The 15,560-nt window shown below is 46.1% G+C and overlaps 2 protein-coding genes across 4 annotated transcripts in view; both read left to right on the top strand.

The window, feature by feature from the left end:
* The first annotated feature begins 4,135 nt into the window (after positions 1–4,135).
* On the top strand, positions 4,136–5,375 carry PTAFR (platelet activating factor receptor). Its single transcript, XM_009813157.2, has 2 exons — positions 4,136–4,178; positions 4,246–5,375. Exons 1-2 carry the CDS (start codon positions 4,136–4,138, stop codon positions 5,373–5,375), a joined length of 1,173 nt encoding a protein of 390 aa, XP_009811459.2.
* Positions 5,376–8,646: 3,271 nt separating this feature from the next.
* EYA3 (EYA transcriptional coactivator and phosphatase 3) overlaps positions 8,647–15,560 on the top strand; it is a 64,950-nt gene continuing 58,036 nt past the window's right edge. For 2 of the 3 annotated variants that reach the window (XM_059830684.1, XM_059830681.1), the window contains exon 1: positions 8,647–8,697. The gene's annotated coding sequence lies outside the window, so the exon portion shown is untranslated. Of the gene's footprint in view, positions 8,698–9,091; positions 9,115–15,560 lie in introns of those variants that run through there. The other variant, XM_059830682.1, reaches the window with a different exon arrangement.

Raw genomic sequence — 15,560 nt, 5'->3', positions numbered from 1 at the left:
GGGATATATGAGTTTCCTGGCACTTCCTTTCCTCAAAGTTATTAAGTGAAAGCTCTTCTGGCTTCTGCCATTCATCTGTTTGGAAGAAGGATGCTCAAATGCTGTCTAATCCAAGATCTAACCAGGGACATGGAGTGGATTCCTATTCTGCCTTCAGAGGAAAATCCCCACTTTGCCCTCTTTCAGGATCATCAGAAACAGAGATATTTTGAGGAAACAGCTTTAAGGACTTTCCAGATCTTTGCTGAGGTTAACTGCCTTTCCTCTACAGCTTATTTTATTTCTCATTTCCTTTGAGCTGATGTCACACATTTCCTCTTCTCTAGTGACTCTGCAGTCATGCTGCAGTTGTTCCCATTCTGGTGTCCTGTTCTTGAGAGCTGCCTGTGTGGAGACCTTCCAGCCCCAGGTGAGAGAAAATATCATTTGGAAGAAGACCAAGTGTCCTCAGTAAAACACTCATCACTGCTCTACTAAAGCTGAAGATGGACATATCGTGCTGAATCCTTTCAACTGTGGTAAGCACAAAATATACTTTATTAGTACTATTCCTCCTGGAAGATGCTTTTGGTGATGGCATAGCTTGTGTTAGTGTGGTCTTTGCATCTTGCAGCCATGAGCCAGTAAATCCTTATTGGGAGAGCATGGCCATAGAAGAGAGTGTAGACTGGGAGCAGAGTCCCCAGTTGCCCTGGCCATGCTCTACTGTGCAGCTGGTCACTTCCACCTCTAGTTCTGCATACAATGGAGTTGATGATATAAACTACTTGGGATTATCGGTTGGTGTACTAGTGTACGAGGTAGTGGCTTGGGCTAGAGTTGCCAGGGGTTTTGGTAGTGCAGTGCAGCCTGCTGCAGCAGAGAATGGGACCCAGCCCGCACCCTGACCACTCCTCCTGTTCTCCCTTCTGCTGGCACCAAGAATATTTACATGTTTTATACGAAGCGGACCCGCTTCAACAGGAGAGGCTGAGTAAGATGCCCCATATGGTGCTCCAGAGTTTAGGGCTTGGGACATCTCACAAGTATATGGGAGATGTGAGCTCGAGTTCCTCAGGCTGAAGAGGGAAGTGGTTATTGAGTAAATTTAGTGGGCAATGGTGCCATACTCTCTCCTAGCTGTATTTTGTAGAATATCTGGCTTGGCAAGTGAGAAGGGAAAACTGACTCTCTTGCAATTCCCTGAAGGACCTTGGCATTGGCACTGCACGGCCTACTACTGTAAAGAGAGATGAGCTCTACCAAGTGCTGCTGGACCCACCCTTGCCAAAGATTTCTAGCAGACTTAAAAACACAGAGTACATCCTTGCATTCATCTCTCCAGGTCAGAGTGCAGCCCCTTAGCTCAAACCTATCTTCTGTGCAGGGCTTTGCAGTGGAGGGGGATGTTGAGGTTTGCGCCCCCTTCCACCCCATCTGCTAAATCTGGCAGCTGATGGGCAGGCCTGGACAGCTCAGTAAAGCTCAGTAAAGTTCACCAGAGCTCCTGGGCCAAGTTTGGAGGCTGTCATGCCCATGTACAGCACCAGAAATGGAGGGGTAGTTGGGCAGTGCCCCACGACACAGTCTAAAGAGACTTTGTGAATAACAGTCGTGCCTATCTATTGGATGTGGGCACTTCTCTCCTCCTCGTGAATTCTGCTAGTGGGATGCATCAACTTTTTTTCCCCCCACTTTGGGTATGTTCAGGTCTGGTGCTACAGTGATAGAGCACCTTTCATTGCAAAGATTTCAGTCCCAAACACCACAACTATTTGCTGAAGTTGGCAGCTAGAACAGTGGGTTTAGGATGCAGATTTGAAAAAACCTAAAGTTCTCTGATGATAATTAGGCAATTACGACTTTCTCTTTTTTCCTTATTCTAACATCACAATAGTGTATCAAACACAAAGCTCCCCACTAGTCTCTCTTGCCCCTGCACAGCCTCACCCCTTCCCTCAATGTCTGCATCTGCTAGGTGCCCTCCCCAGCTGAAGAGCTGCAAACCTTTCCAACTGGCATATGTCCTTACCAGAGACGGTCCCTCAGTGGGTGGGAGAGCTGGGCTTAGACACGGACATTTACTTAATTGTCACCGTGTTGTGACAATTACCACTTTTCATACACAGATAAGGGTGTGGAAACAGATCCATGGCATGACCGGTAGGACTTGCCTTCGGTCCTGTGTGAATCAAAGGTAGAACAGGGAACAGAGTGTGGGCCTCTGCCTGCTCTGGGACCTCTCCACAGGGCAGTAGGGAGTGACACATCCTCAGGGATGTGCCAGACCTCTGTGGCCAGACCCCGAGGTGTCATAGCCCAGAGCATCCTCATTGCCAGGCTACCATTGCCTGAATCAGCTACTACGTTTTAGAGATCAGTGGGTTCTCAGCAGGGTAGCAGAGATCAAGGCGAAAGAGGACAGATACATGTGTCAGCTGGCCAACTACTAGTACTGCCACAGCTACTTGTTAATTCACATGGAACATGGCTGAAGGACTGAGTCTAAAGACGCTCAAACCCCAGCGCTGCTCAGCACACAGCAGCCTGTGAAGGTCCAAGGACAAGTTGTGGGCATCTGCAGTTGTCATATCCTTAGGGGACCTGTGAGGGGTGAGGAGGGACAGGTTTGGGAAGATGACTATTGCCTTCCTCTCCTAACAACTAGAAAGAAGTACCAAGGGGTTTGCAGAGTTTTCTGAAGAAAGGGAGAGCTTTCTCGAGCTAGAGCTGACTTCCCCATTTGCAGAGGAAAGCTGCAAATGTCTGTATGTGTAAATGAGGAACCAACAGCACGTGGGCACAAAGAGACTCGACTCAGAGAGGGTGAGATGGGTGTTCATGCTACTATCTGCTGCTGCAGAAGATCCAGAAAGTTTCAAGGCAGGAGGGTGCCTTCTCAGGAGGCAGCAGTCTTTGGGGGAAAATGCTTGTTGTCCGTGGGACTGGCAGAGCTGAGGCAAGCACATTACAATGATGTGCAGCACCTGGCATTCCCATCATAACTCACACAAGGAGTTTCGGGTTCGTGACTGGTGGTACAGTTTACTCACTCTCAAGGAAAACCACCACGTTCTGCAAATTAGGTTAAAAACCCAGTGAGTTTACCATCAGCGAGCAACCTAGTGTCCTTGCCGGTGGCTCTGAAACTGTTTTACCTGCATGACTCAGTTATCTTCCCATGAAGGAAGAGGGGGAGAAAAACAAGCAGATCTGCAGGATTGTGTCACGGAGAGGCAAGTGCCTGCCCAGCGTCAGACAGGGAGTAGGCGCTAGAGCCAAGAACACGCATGTACGTCCTCTGGATGGTAAAAGCAGCAGGTTAAAGACTACAAGGGATTAGACCGAATCCGGTGTAAATCTGAGACAAGAACACGTACAGTATTGATGATTGGGGAATTTGCTATGTCCAAACTGTAGATCTGAAGAAATACTAGCTGAGGTGGAGACTGGTAATATTAAAATCCTGAAGGTGTCTCTTTAGGGGCAGTGCATGAGTAGACTCACCAATGACACGGGGAAGTACTGAATTGCTGCTGCTGACACTTGCATTTGATGCAGAAATGGTAGGGGGAAAAAAAAAAGGAGCCAGATAGACAATGGCCAGGATTTTAAGAGAGCTAGACTGTAGTCAAAATCAAAACATCACCCTTTAGGATTAGTGACTCATCTTTTAGATCATTCACTGCGTAAAAAAGTTGAGAGCTCTGGTAGCCTATGACGTAAATGTGAGATCCTATGGTGCCTGCAACTAAGAAAACAAATACAATATTTACAAGCGTAAGCAGGAAAATGTCAGAAAACAAGTAGAGGGCAACTCTGGAAACGGCACTAGTGAGACATTTTTACCAGATATTGTGTACTTCTGTAACTTCTAGGTTAAAATAAATGTAGGCAAGTTAGAAAGCATTAGGAACTACAGGGGAAAGAAAGATACCCAGAAAACCTGTTTGCTTACAGTAAAAGATTAAGAAGCTTGAGACAGAGCAGAAAGAACCCTCAGGCAGAAAAGTCTTTCGAGATTTGAGATCAGTGATCTGAGATCGCACTGCAGCAAATAATGCTGGATGAAGACACAAAGGCTAGTACAGTGTGGAAATGGGATCAAAGAGAGGACCAAGGGGACAGGGCAGGTATCTGTGGCTGGAGCCAAGACATGGAGCAGAACTCCTGTGGTCACAGACAGCTGAAAATGAAAGGTGGGTTTTGGTTTAGCAATGGCACAATACCAATCAGCTTGTTTTATGCTTTATATTTTTAGGTAAGAAGAAAAGCTACAGCAGGAAATTCTGCTTCAGACGTGCCCACTCAGCACCACGATGTCTGGAAAGGGTAAAGGTGGTGCTGAAGGTGGTGCTGAAGGTAGTGCTGATTCCTACATTTCATGCCATATCATAGACTCTGAGTTTCGCTACAACCTCTTCACTGTTTTCTACAGCATCATTTTCATTCTGGGCTTTGTTGCCAACTGCTATGTGCTCTGGATTTTCAGCCATATTTACCCCACCAAGAAACTCAATGAAATCAAGATATTCATGGTGAACCTGACAGTAGCTGACCTGCTCTTCTTGGTTACGATGCCAATGTGGATTATTTACTATCACCACCATGGAGACTGGATCATGCCTCAGTTCCTCTGTAATGTGGCTGGCTGTTTATTCTTTGTTAACACCTACTCTTCTGTTGCCTTTCTGACGGTCATCACATACAACCGTTACCAAGCGGTGACTAATCCCATTAAAGCTGCTCAGTTTACCACCCAGAGAAGGGGTATCTACTTATCAGCAGCTATCTGGATCATAATAGTGGGCAGCTCTTTGTATTACCTTTTTGACAATAATACTAATCAGGAGGAGGTAGATTCTAAGAATTTCACGAGGTGCTTTGAGCGCTATAACTCTTCTAGCAGTGTTTCAGCAGTTCTTGCCATTCATGTCATCATCTGCATCCTCTTCTATATCATTTTCCTTTTTATACTAGGCTGGAACATCATCATTATCAGGACCCTGTTCTCCAAGTCAGTGCAGCCACGGAAGAGTGCTCATGTCAAGCAAAGGGCACTCTGGATGGTTTGCACAGTGTTGGCTGTGTTCATCATAAGCTTTGTACCTCATCACATAGTGCACCTGCCCTGGACCCTGACTGTTCTGGAGCAGTGGAAGAAGGAAAACTGTCAGTTGCGCCAGCAACTCAACGATGCTCACCAGGTGACTTTGTGCCTCTTGAGTACGAACTGTGTGTTGGACCCAATTATCTACTGCTTCCTCACCAAGAAGTTCCAGAAGCATCTTTCAGAAAACCTGAAAAGCATGAAAGGGAGTCGCAAGTGCTCCAGGCAAACCACGGACACAGTGATTGAGGGCACCATTCACCAAGAGGATGCCATCAGGATCTAGGTCTGCCCTGTTCTGATTGCAGACTGAAATGTGTGAATTAGTCACTCATCTTTTCTCAAGAAGAGGCACTGAGGGACAAGACAGAGGACCAGGATATTACATTTCCTTTTTCCCATTAGACAGAAGAATGGACACACATTTCTTCTATCACATGCAACTGGCAGAACTGGAACCTGTAATAACCTGGCAGAAAAGCACCTTCTGCCTGGGCTGATGTTCTCACTGGCACTGAGAACAGCTCAGACAATCTGCTTTTACATGAAAGAAATGTGTCATTGAGTCTCTGCAGTGAGCAGCCAGAAGCTAAGTGCACTGAAATTACCCATTGAGCCAGCCCAGATAGCACCGTCCCTGGTCCTTTGCCCAGTTTCCACGACGAATCCAGTATCAGAGCCGTAAGAGACTTCTAAAAGACCTGGAAGAACAGAGTTGCCAGCATCATCAAGTGACTTTTCTAAGAAGCTTGCATGGTTCTGTGAAGAGAGTCTGAGCTGAAGCAGCTCTTCAGTGGCTAGAAGGGACGTAGTCCAAGGAGTTCCCCAAATACCATCAAAGGAGAGATCTGCACCTCTGGTCCCTTCTTACCTCCTCGCATGGTCTGCTGGGGTCCATACTTGACAGATGTCTGGGAATAGCTGTACAGAAATTTTGCTTTTGCTCTCAGCTCTTGAATCAGTCAAGTAACTGGACTACTAGGCAAGAAAAGGAAGAGAAATTGGCAGTGCCTCAGCCCCCATCCCCAGATCAGCATTATGTCCAAAGGGGACTATTGCCTGCCCTGGATTCTTGTATGATAGCAAAACTGGCAGACCAGTGGCCTCTTGCACTCAGTTTAGTAATTTTTGGCTGACTGCATGTTATCTGTGAAAATCCAATCTCACTTTGGAGGCTCCAGATAACAGAAGATGATTGTCAGCATGGGCATTACAATAATAAGAAAAAAAAGCTTAAAACGCTTCAGTATCTTTGTTCTTATTTATATAAATTAGGGTTGTGGCAAGCAACTGTACGTTATTCCTTCCCCCAGCCTTTCTATTTCTGCTACGAAGAAATGAAGTTGACTAGTTCTTGATGTCCTACCACAAGTGAAGTATTAGGTCAGGTCACGGCCACTTTCTGAGTATATCAGTGCTGCAGAGTGATACAGTATACTTGACAGACCTGTAATTCACGCACCCGGCAAGACTGGAGACTCCTCACTCAGCGCTGGCTGCAGTCAGCTGGGGCCCAGGGCAAAGTGATTTTCCAGGGGTGCTGAGTCCTGTTACCAATCACAAGACAATTGAGGTTCCTTTTCTGACCAAAATTGCTCAATCCAGCACAGGAAATTGGGCAGGGAAGGGAACTTACTTGTTTTCGCAACAGTTTTTCATTCCCTAAACTACATAGAAGAGTCATAGATGACAGGAAAAGCATTTCTGACCTGTGACACTGATTATTCATATGCATGGACAGCAGCCTTCCTACACCCACCAGAGTTACAAGGAGAACATGAAAGATAAGCTCAAGTCTTTCCAAAGATAGGACCAACCTTTGTATCAAACTTTGACTATATTCAGTGGAAATACAGGTCCTTCAGATGTATCTTCTGAAGATCCTCAGGCAGCCTTTATGCTTTCTTGTGTGAATGAGCAAAAGAACCAAGACGTTTCTTTTTCTAATGCCATCTGCCAGAGCCAGCCACACACTCCAGGCCCAGTGCCAGGCAGAGGAAAGAATCCAATCACAATGTGAATTCATTTCCCACCCTGGTCCTGGACTCTGCTCAAGTAATGGCCACCCATAAAGAACACCTGCTGGTACCTCATCGTAGAGAGACAATTCCCTGACTATGTCCCTCAGCCACATTCAAAACTTTGCCCTGCAATCATCGGAGCCACAGCACACAGCAAGGGGGGCAATTTCCATAATTTAAAAGCCTAAATTCTGCTTGCTGGAGGAACCTGCCTCTGTATTCCTGCCCTCCCCAGACGGCAGGTTCTGGCTGAGGAGCTCCCGCAGCTGGCCGACGGGGTGGAGCTTTCCTCTCTTCCCCTTGCCACCCGATGCGATAGCAGAGATCTCTTGCTTCACAGCCCCTAAAGCACTGAACAGATGGAGTTTGGCAACCCTTTGTGGAAATAGAAGGGGATTTTACGTGGAGATGTGGTAAATGTCTGATCTTCTTCTATTGATTCCTGGAAAGCTTGCACCAGAGGTTACAGTTTAGGTTACTTACTCCGGGTAAATAACGTGCTTTACTCCACAGAAAACAGCTGTAAGGCCAATGTGGGCTCAGAGAACAAATGTAAACTTGCATTTAAGGAACTGGGTAAGTGGAGGAAAAAGCCCTGAGGACACTTCAGGAGGATATGTTGCAGTAATTAAGTCAGTAACAATGTGTTTCTAAAAACCAGTCTGAGCTTCTACTTCTGTTCCTGGAATTACTTTCTCGGTTTTACCGCAATGTTGTATTACTCTGCTTTACTTTGCAATAAAATGGATCCTCAAAAGTCCTTTTCAATAAAGCATGTTCCCCAAGTGTTTTGCCCTTTAACTTCTCCCATCTTCCCATTTTCCTGTATTTATACTCAGGGGAAAAGCCTCGGTACCATGCTGACACAGCTCGATTTTGGTGTTATTTTTTGAAAAATCACCAAGTGAACTCTTGAGAGAAGTGAAATTAAAGGCTCAGCAAGTTTTGACCTGCTTTTTAGCAGGGAAGGGGAAAGAAATAATTTTAGAGAGGAAACAACGTTTGAACAATCTGCTCTGCGAGACCCAACCAGGCAAAAACCCCCAAACTCCCGGACCCGGACCCGGACCCGGACCCGGACCCGGACCCGGACCCGGACCCCCCCCGGGGCCCCATCGCGCGGCTCTCCGCTCCGGCTGAGACGTGACGAGCTATTTTAAGTAACTGGCACCGCAACACCCACAGCAGTCAGACGGCAAACCAGCGAGACGACCCTATAAACGTAACAAAAACCGACCCCAAGAGCAAGGCGGCAGCGGGGACTCCCGGTCGAGTCGCGGCCGTTGCAGCCCCGGTCACCCGCTCTCACACGGCGCCCGGCACCGGTGACGCCTTTCAATGCCGTCGCGCTCGGCACAGTCAGGGCGGGCTGCGGCTCTCGGCCGCCTCTCGGCCCGCTCCCTCCGCCGCGCTCCCGCCCGGGCCTGAGGCGCCGCCACCGCCTTCGGGTCGGTGGCGTCACTTCCGTCGCCGAGCGCTCTGCTTCCGGGCGGCGCTGCGGCGGGAGGGGGCGAGGAGGTGTGGGGCCGCCGCTGCCATGTCCGCTGCGGGACGCGCTCCCGGGCCCGGCTCCGGAGCCGCCTCTCGGTAAGAGCCAGCTGAGGGAGGCCCGGCCGCGCTGCGCGGAGGGCGCGCGTGGTCTCCCCCGCCCTGAGCGCGCTTCCCTCCGCGGAGCCCCCGGCGCCGCTCCCTCGCCTCGGGCCGGGCCGGGCCCGGCGGGCCCGAGCTCGTCGGCCGCGGAGGGCTGAGGCAGAGGTGGCGGGGACGACGCGCTTGTGAAGTGTGTGCTCCCGCCCCCTCCCTGAACGTAGGCCCCAGGAGGCGTCGAGGGGCGCCGCGGCCAGGGCAGGAGCGGGGGTGCTGCCCCCGGAGCGCGGCGGGGTCCCGGCCCGGCGGGGTGTTGCTGGCAGGCCTGGCGCCTCAGCTGCTGCTGCCGGCGGTGCTTGGAAGCGCTGGGAAACAGCCAAAGGTGCAGAAAGACACTAGCTGACTCCCTTAGCTCAGGTAATGAGGAGTGGCTTGTGCGAGGTAACGGGGCAAGAGAACTCTCCGGGTGGTTGGGGATGTGCCCGGGGCTCGGTGGTTGCTCACAGGTTGCTCACAGGGCCGGCAGCAGTAAGTCTCTTCGGCACAGGGCAGCCCTGCTCAAGCTGTGTTGGCTTTGCAAGGAGACATGTAAACATCTCTGCAGTTCCTAGTCGTTGGATGGGTTTAGTAGCTCACACTGGAGCTTGTGCACACAGGTCCAAGAGGCTGAGTTTGGGCTTGGTAGGGCCACGGTCAGCTGGGCTTCAAAAGCTGTGTTGGACCCAGATTGGCTCTGCTGGACGCTCCTGGTTCTGGGAATGCTGCGCAGAGTTGCTGAAGCTCTATGGGGAGTCAGCTCAAGCACAGCATGCCTTATTAGTTTGGTTTCTGCACTGTATGGTGCAACTAAATTGTTTCCAGGCAAGAGCTAACCCTTGATGCAACATCGCTGTGGTAATTCAGATGGAGTACCGCACAGAAAAGTCTTGGTGGGCTTCGCTTTCAGTATGGAGCTAGCTCTGCTGCTTCTCTGATGTATTTAATGGGTAGGGTAGTAACTTCCAACGGGTAATTAAAAGGAACCATACTGATTAAGATAAGTTTTTACGATAATCATTATCGGCCTCTATTGTTTGGTTTCCTTCAGTTTTGTCTGTTGCCGATTATCTTAAGTTCATGATGCTGAATAACATAGGCTTTGTTGAGAATCATAGAAATTAACATGCCTCAAGTCACTGTTTTCATAATAAGCCACTTTTAAAAGTGCATAAATATAGTGGCTTCCTCAACCTGCAAAACTACTGACCTGTCAGACTGTACCTATCATGTTTTGGATTTTTTCTTATCACCTTGCGGTGATAAGATACTTGTGCAGTTCTGAAATCCAATTTTTGCCATGCAAACAATGATACGCAGGTAGATTCTCACTGCTCTGTGTCTAAAAGGTAGCTGAGGTTAAGGTCTCACAGTTTACAAGCCATTAGAATTCCCACACAGTGTCTTTCTGCAGCTTTTGCCTTCCTCTCAGCTCTTCCGTGCAACCTCAGCGGCAGTTACGGCACCTTGGTAACTGTGAATTGTTGGGTTGTGTGACAAATTGCATTGAAAACCTGTCGCTTCCCCATCATAGAGGTATGCAATATCTGTAATAATTCCTGAGTAATCGTTGACTTTGGAAGGATTTATAGCTTCTCAAAGCTTTGCCCTGTAAATATCCAGATGTTGAATGAGTTTTGAATCCAATATGTCAGAGTACACTTTATTAAACTTGTTTCCATGTTTTGTGTTAATGGGTTGGAGTACCTCTACAGCAGATTAATGTACGATTTCCTAGCTTTCATGTACCAAAGGATAGTTATATATGACTAAACATAAAACTGGATAAAATATACTGAAATATTTTAATTGAATGAAAAGCCTAGCAAGTAGTGTGTTCCCATGTGCAAGTCAGGTTATGCATGAAGATTCATGGCTTAAAGCAGATAATATGTCATTGTGGACATGACTAACTCAGCGCCTGTATTCTTAGTTACCAGAAGAAGGATTCCCCCCCGCCCCCAAGTCTGTGCTCTTTTTTATCCTGAAAGGTGCTCCTAGAAAATGGATGTTTGTTAAAACTTGTACTGGGTGTGCAAAACCCTGTGATCAAAAAAGGAGCTGTCAGGATGGAGATGTACAGGAAACTTCTGAGGCCTTAAATGGAATTGTGTCAGGATTTAACAACTGGTATTTTCTGCGTGATCTCACACGCAGCAGAGTCTACAGACAGCCCACCTCCAGACAGCATTGTCTCTTGCAGCGGCTCCTGAGTGTTTTTGTCACCTAAACCATGACCAGTGGCACACACTGCTTAGTCAGAAGTTGAGGAAGGTCTTTTTCAGCTTTTTCTTGCTTTGTCTTATCCTTCATTTATTCTCTTTCTTTCATCCTAATTTGTCTGGAAGCTTTTCCTTTAATTGGTTAAAGGGCAGCAAAACAAGCATCTCTTCAGCAGTGGCCCCTCTCTAGCAGTAATTCAAGGATAATTCATGCAGATGCTATGACTGGAGGCACGCCAGTACTTGAGGGAGTAACTTCAAATCCTTTCTTCCTTCTTGCAGCCACCTCTAGAGCATCCATGAAGGTGGTGCTGCAAGGGGTCAGATCTCCTCCAAATGTGTTACCGTCTAGGAGAGTGCTGTGGGCAGAAGACATGTGTGACAGAAGCATGTCATAGCAGGCTCTTCAGTCTATGGTGTCAATTTGATTCACACCACACCAGTCACTGCCATCTTGTCTTTTCCAGGTTGTCACCGATCAGTCTCCTAACTGGGAAATATAACTAGAAAAGAAGCTTTGTATTTAGAAAAATTATTTAGTATTGTGACGAAGCTGATTGGGAACTTTTTCCATCTCTTAGATAAACTCTTGGTGTTAAAGGTATGGCTAGTCGAATTTCAGAGGTGATTGAACAATTCTACAGTTCTTCAGTTCTGCAGAAGATGAGTCTCTCCTGTGTTGAGACCCATCTACAGAGCTGTTCTCACAGCCCAAGAGCTTCCTTCTGAGTCTTGAAGTTTGCATTGTTTGTGTTTGAATATTGACAGTCCTGCTTCTCTGAGAGTCACCAGCTGGAACATAACATAAAGTGTATGGCAGCTTTAAACCTTGGGTGATGGTTCATGTTTCTATAAATATTGTACTATCATATATAATTCCATTTTGAAGATTTTACAAATCAGTCTCATACTAATGTCTTTTCTGTGACAATTTTTTTGCCCTATTCTATTTGAGAGAGCTTAAGAAATTCTTCCCTGATTATGATAGATTTAAGATGATCAGGGTAGAAAAATGCATATTCAGGACCCGGATCACTTGAAAAAGTAGGTAATTAATTATTCTTCAGAGTGGAAGAGAAAGTGGCAGCTGTTTTCAAAACCATGTGGAAGTATTCTGAAGTAGGCTTGATCACTGGTTTCCTATCAGAATCTCCTGATGCTGCTTTTTTGGTAAAGGCATAGTTGTTCTCATATACCTATTGGGGAAAACACTGTCACAGAAAACAACCCCGTTGGTTCAAGGCTTTGAAGTTTGACATAGAAGTCTGGTCCCATTTGCAGTATGTCTGATGTTTTGTTCAATACCTTTACAAGAGCTCTTGAAATTTCAGAATCCACTGCCTTGATTATTCTGTGTACTTTAAATCCTCATTTCCTGTCCATCCAGAACTTTTGGGGTATAGGTGTTGCGAATGAGTGGTTTAGGTCGCTTAAAGAATCACCATCAAGGATATTGGCAAAAGCGATTTTAATAGAAGTTTATAAAAATGCAACTTAACAGAATTCAAAGGTAAGGTCCACTCTGTTACTTACTAAACCATCCAAAGGAAAATCGATTTGGGATTGAATCAGAATGATTTATACAGAGAGACCAGAGAAACAAAAGGGTAAAGAGGACACCCCTGTTGAGTCACGAGGTTCAGAACGGACCCCCTTGCTTTCTAAACTTCTCAGAGAGGAGTTTAGGTGCGGCTAAATCCAGACTTGGTCTCAGACTTGGTCAACGGTTCATGCCTAAAGGAAAGGAAGGGTACAAGGGACAAAGAAATCCTCCCGTTGAGTCACGAGGTTCAGAGAAGACCGGCTGGGTCCACTCCTAGTCCCAGACTTGGACAACGGTTTATGTCTAGTGGAAGAAATACAAAGAGCAGGGAAGACCCTCCCATTGAGTCACAAGGTTCAGAATAGACCCCCTTGCTTTCTAAACTCCTTCTCAGAGAGGAGTCTAGGTACAGCTAGGTCTAATTCTAGTCTCAGACGTGGTCAACGGTTTATATCTAAAGGATTATATCTATTTAGTAGTAATCTAAGGTTCATTTACAGTTTAAGGTAAATCATAAAATCTTAGCAGCACTTAATATTAGTTTAACATTTGCAAAATGAGTTGATAGAATTTACTACAATCACAACAGTGGCTTGATTACAGATTTGGAATGGTAGTAGTATACTGGCTGTTGAGTACATAAGTTGATTCACAGACACAAAGATCTAGAAATATATATATATATATAAAGGTATACCTGTTAAAAATTCCCCTCAAGTTCTGTGAAAGACTCACTTCAAATGTCTCTGCATTTCTCAACCAGTGAGGGTTGAGCCTCAAGGAGGAGAGGGTTTCAGCCCAGGTCCCGTCACCAGCTTTCGGCAGTGGTCCTCCAGATTTCACAAACTGGAGAGTTCGTGAAACTCTGAGAGGCGTCCGTCTCAGAGGGAGATGCTGGTGGCAGCCCGCTGCGGTCCAGGAGAGCTCAAAGGGTCTCACTTGGGACCATTGTTTATAGGTTCGTAAGATGGTTGGCTTCAGTCATCAGCAAGTTACCGGCAAGTTGCTGGAATTCCAGTAACACTGGTACCGTTCGACTTGGGCTACGGTCCAGGTAAGGGATGTTCCAAGACTGTCAGGGGATGACTGATTATTCCCGCTCTCGTTACCCGCCTTGAGTTGGGTAACAGGAGTGCTTGGTACAGTCAGTGCCGCTCCCCACCTTGCTGAGAGCGGCCCAGGAAAAAGCGGGGGGAAGGAATGCACCACCACTATAGGGAGGGGAGCTGGCCTGTCTAGAAGATAAAAGGGACTCAAAGATAACAGGGACTAGTTTTTTTCTTCATTAGCTTGCCTGTATTCTGGAGAACTATAAAGACACTTGAGGTTTAATTCTTCTTTTTCTACTGTATCAATTTTTTTTTCTATCCAGTAGTTAGCTCTCATGCCAAGCCTGCTGCGACATTGAGCTTTGCGGACATGAGGAAAAATTAATTCTTCTGGCTTAAAAAAAAGGAAAGTTACAAAATATTCATGCTTGCCTGACCTGAAGAAAGCCAAAAAGTCCCTGTGAATCAATCATGCCACTGCTCTCAGCATTTTAAAATAAGATAGCAAAAGTAGTTTGACAATTCTCTGAATTATTAATCTGTGTAGTAGCTTTCCAGGACCTACAGAATTTAACTTCACGCTGAAGAAGAAACAGCACCAAGCTGTTGAGTAAGTTTCTCTACTCTGTGAATGAAATGACCTTTTTTGTGGATGCTGTTATAAAAGCCATATATAATTGGTCTTTACTGAAAGTGTTAGTTCTCGCTGGACTACTACCAGAATCCAGTGTGTGTCATGCAGCTTCTTTTTCCAATGAGGGCAGTAAAAAGTGGACTAGTTCAGGAGAGTTTTTGGTAGACTCCATTAGCTGGAATAGGCCTAAGTCAAAGATGACAAAGATGACAGCCCTTTGGGGAATTTCTTGATGTTGACAGATTTTGGAGCTAAAAGGCAGCAGAAAATACTGAGGACTGTTGTTTCTCAAAGGTTACCTGTTACATATGGTAGGCAAGAAGATACTAATTCCTTGGGCTCTTGTTTAGCCTGAAGCATGTGTCATCCTGCTGGTTCTGCCAAACGTCAGTCCTGTTAGTCACTCGCCTGGGCCCCTGGCATCCCTGAGGATGGGCACACAGTCACAGGTGACAGAGCTACCAGGGCTCTGAGAGCTGCAAAAATGAGTTGTGCCTGTGTTCCTTGCCTGTCCCAACTGTCAAACAAAACTGATTGTAGCTTAACAAAGTGTAGAGTTAAACAGTCTTTGACTACATCTGTGGTAGTTTGCATAATGTGATTTGCTTTGCAACTGGTGTCAGCTAAAGTTAAAATGCACAATAATATCACTTGCCATACAAATATCTTAGTAAAACAGTGACCTGGTCATTCATCTGTCCACATTCATTTTGTGTTCTAGATTTTCTGCAGTCGTCAGAAACTTCAGAACACACAGCACTATCTTTGATAGGATTTATTTGTTGTCTGGTTAGGGATTAATTCTCAGTGACAAGGTCTGAAGAAAATGTATTTATAGCAATGAAGATATCTTTGTGATCTTGTTTGTTTCCTCCTGGAATCAAGCAACACTAGCACATACCAGAAGGTTAGAGGACCTGGTTTACATGATGCCTGAAGCAGTGTACTTCATTCTCTTTTTTTTTTGTTTGTTTTGTTTTGTTTGTTTTTTAAGTGTTGACCAGAGAAAAACACACATACACTGTGGAAAGGTGCAGATACAAAGTTTGAGTCTCTTCTTGTGACCACAGTTGTGTGAACTTTGAAGTCTCATGCTTTTCTTTATCTCACTTCCTCTTTTTTTCTTCTTCTTAAAAGCTGTAACTCAGGAAATGCAGTAAGTTAAAAAAACCCAAACAAACAAAAAAATCCCCCAAAAAACCCTTGATGGCCTTGATGGCTCTCCATCAACCCCTCTTGACTGTTTTGTTGCTCTTTGTAATACATGTAGTTGCCATTTGGCTGAATCCGGTAAAATAGTCCAACTGAGATCGCTGTGGATCAAGAACAATCTCAAACAATGCTTTTTATGTTATTAAAAGGTCAGACCTTTTCTGCTG

This window comes from Gavia stellata, chromosome 29 (assembly GCF_030936135.1).
Source record: "Gavia stellata isolate bGavSte3 chromosome 29, bGavSte3.hap2, whole genome shotgun sequence".
NCBI lineage: Eukaryota > Metazoa > Chordata > Aves > Gaviiformes > Gaviidae > Gavia > Gavia stellata.
The sequence above is the reverse complement of the archived record's forward strand: the minus strand, read 5'-3'. Positions and strand labels throughout refer to the sequence as shown.

Coding starts and splice junctions, on each gene's coding strand:
- PTAFR (XM_009813157.2), top strand. CDS start 4,136: ATGGAGCAGAACTCCTGTGGTCACAGACAGCTGAAAATGAAAG. Junction 4,179..4,245: donor CAGACAGCTGAAAATGAAAG/GTGGGTTTTGGT, acceptor TTTTTAGGTAAG/AAGAAAAGCTACAGCAGGAA.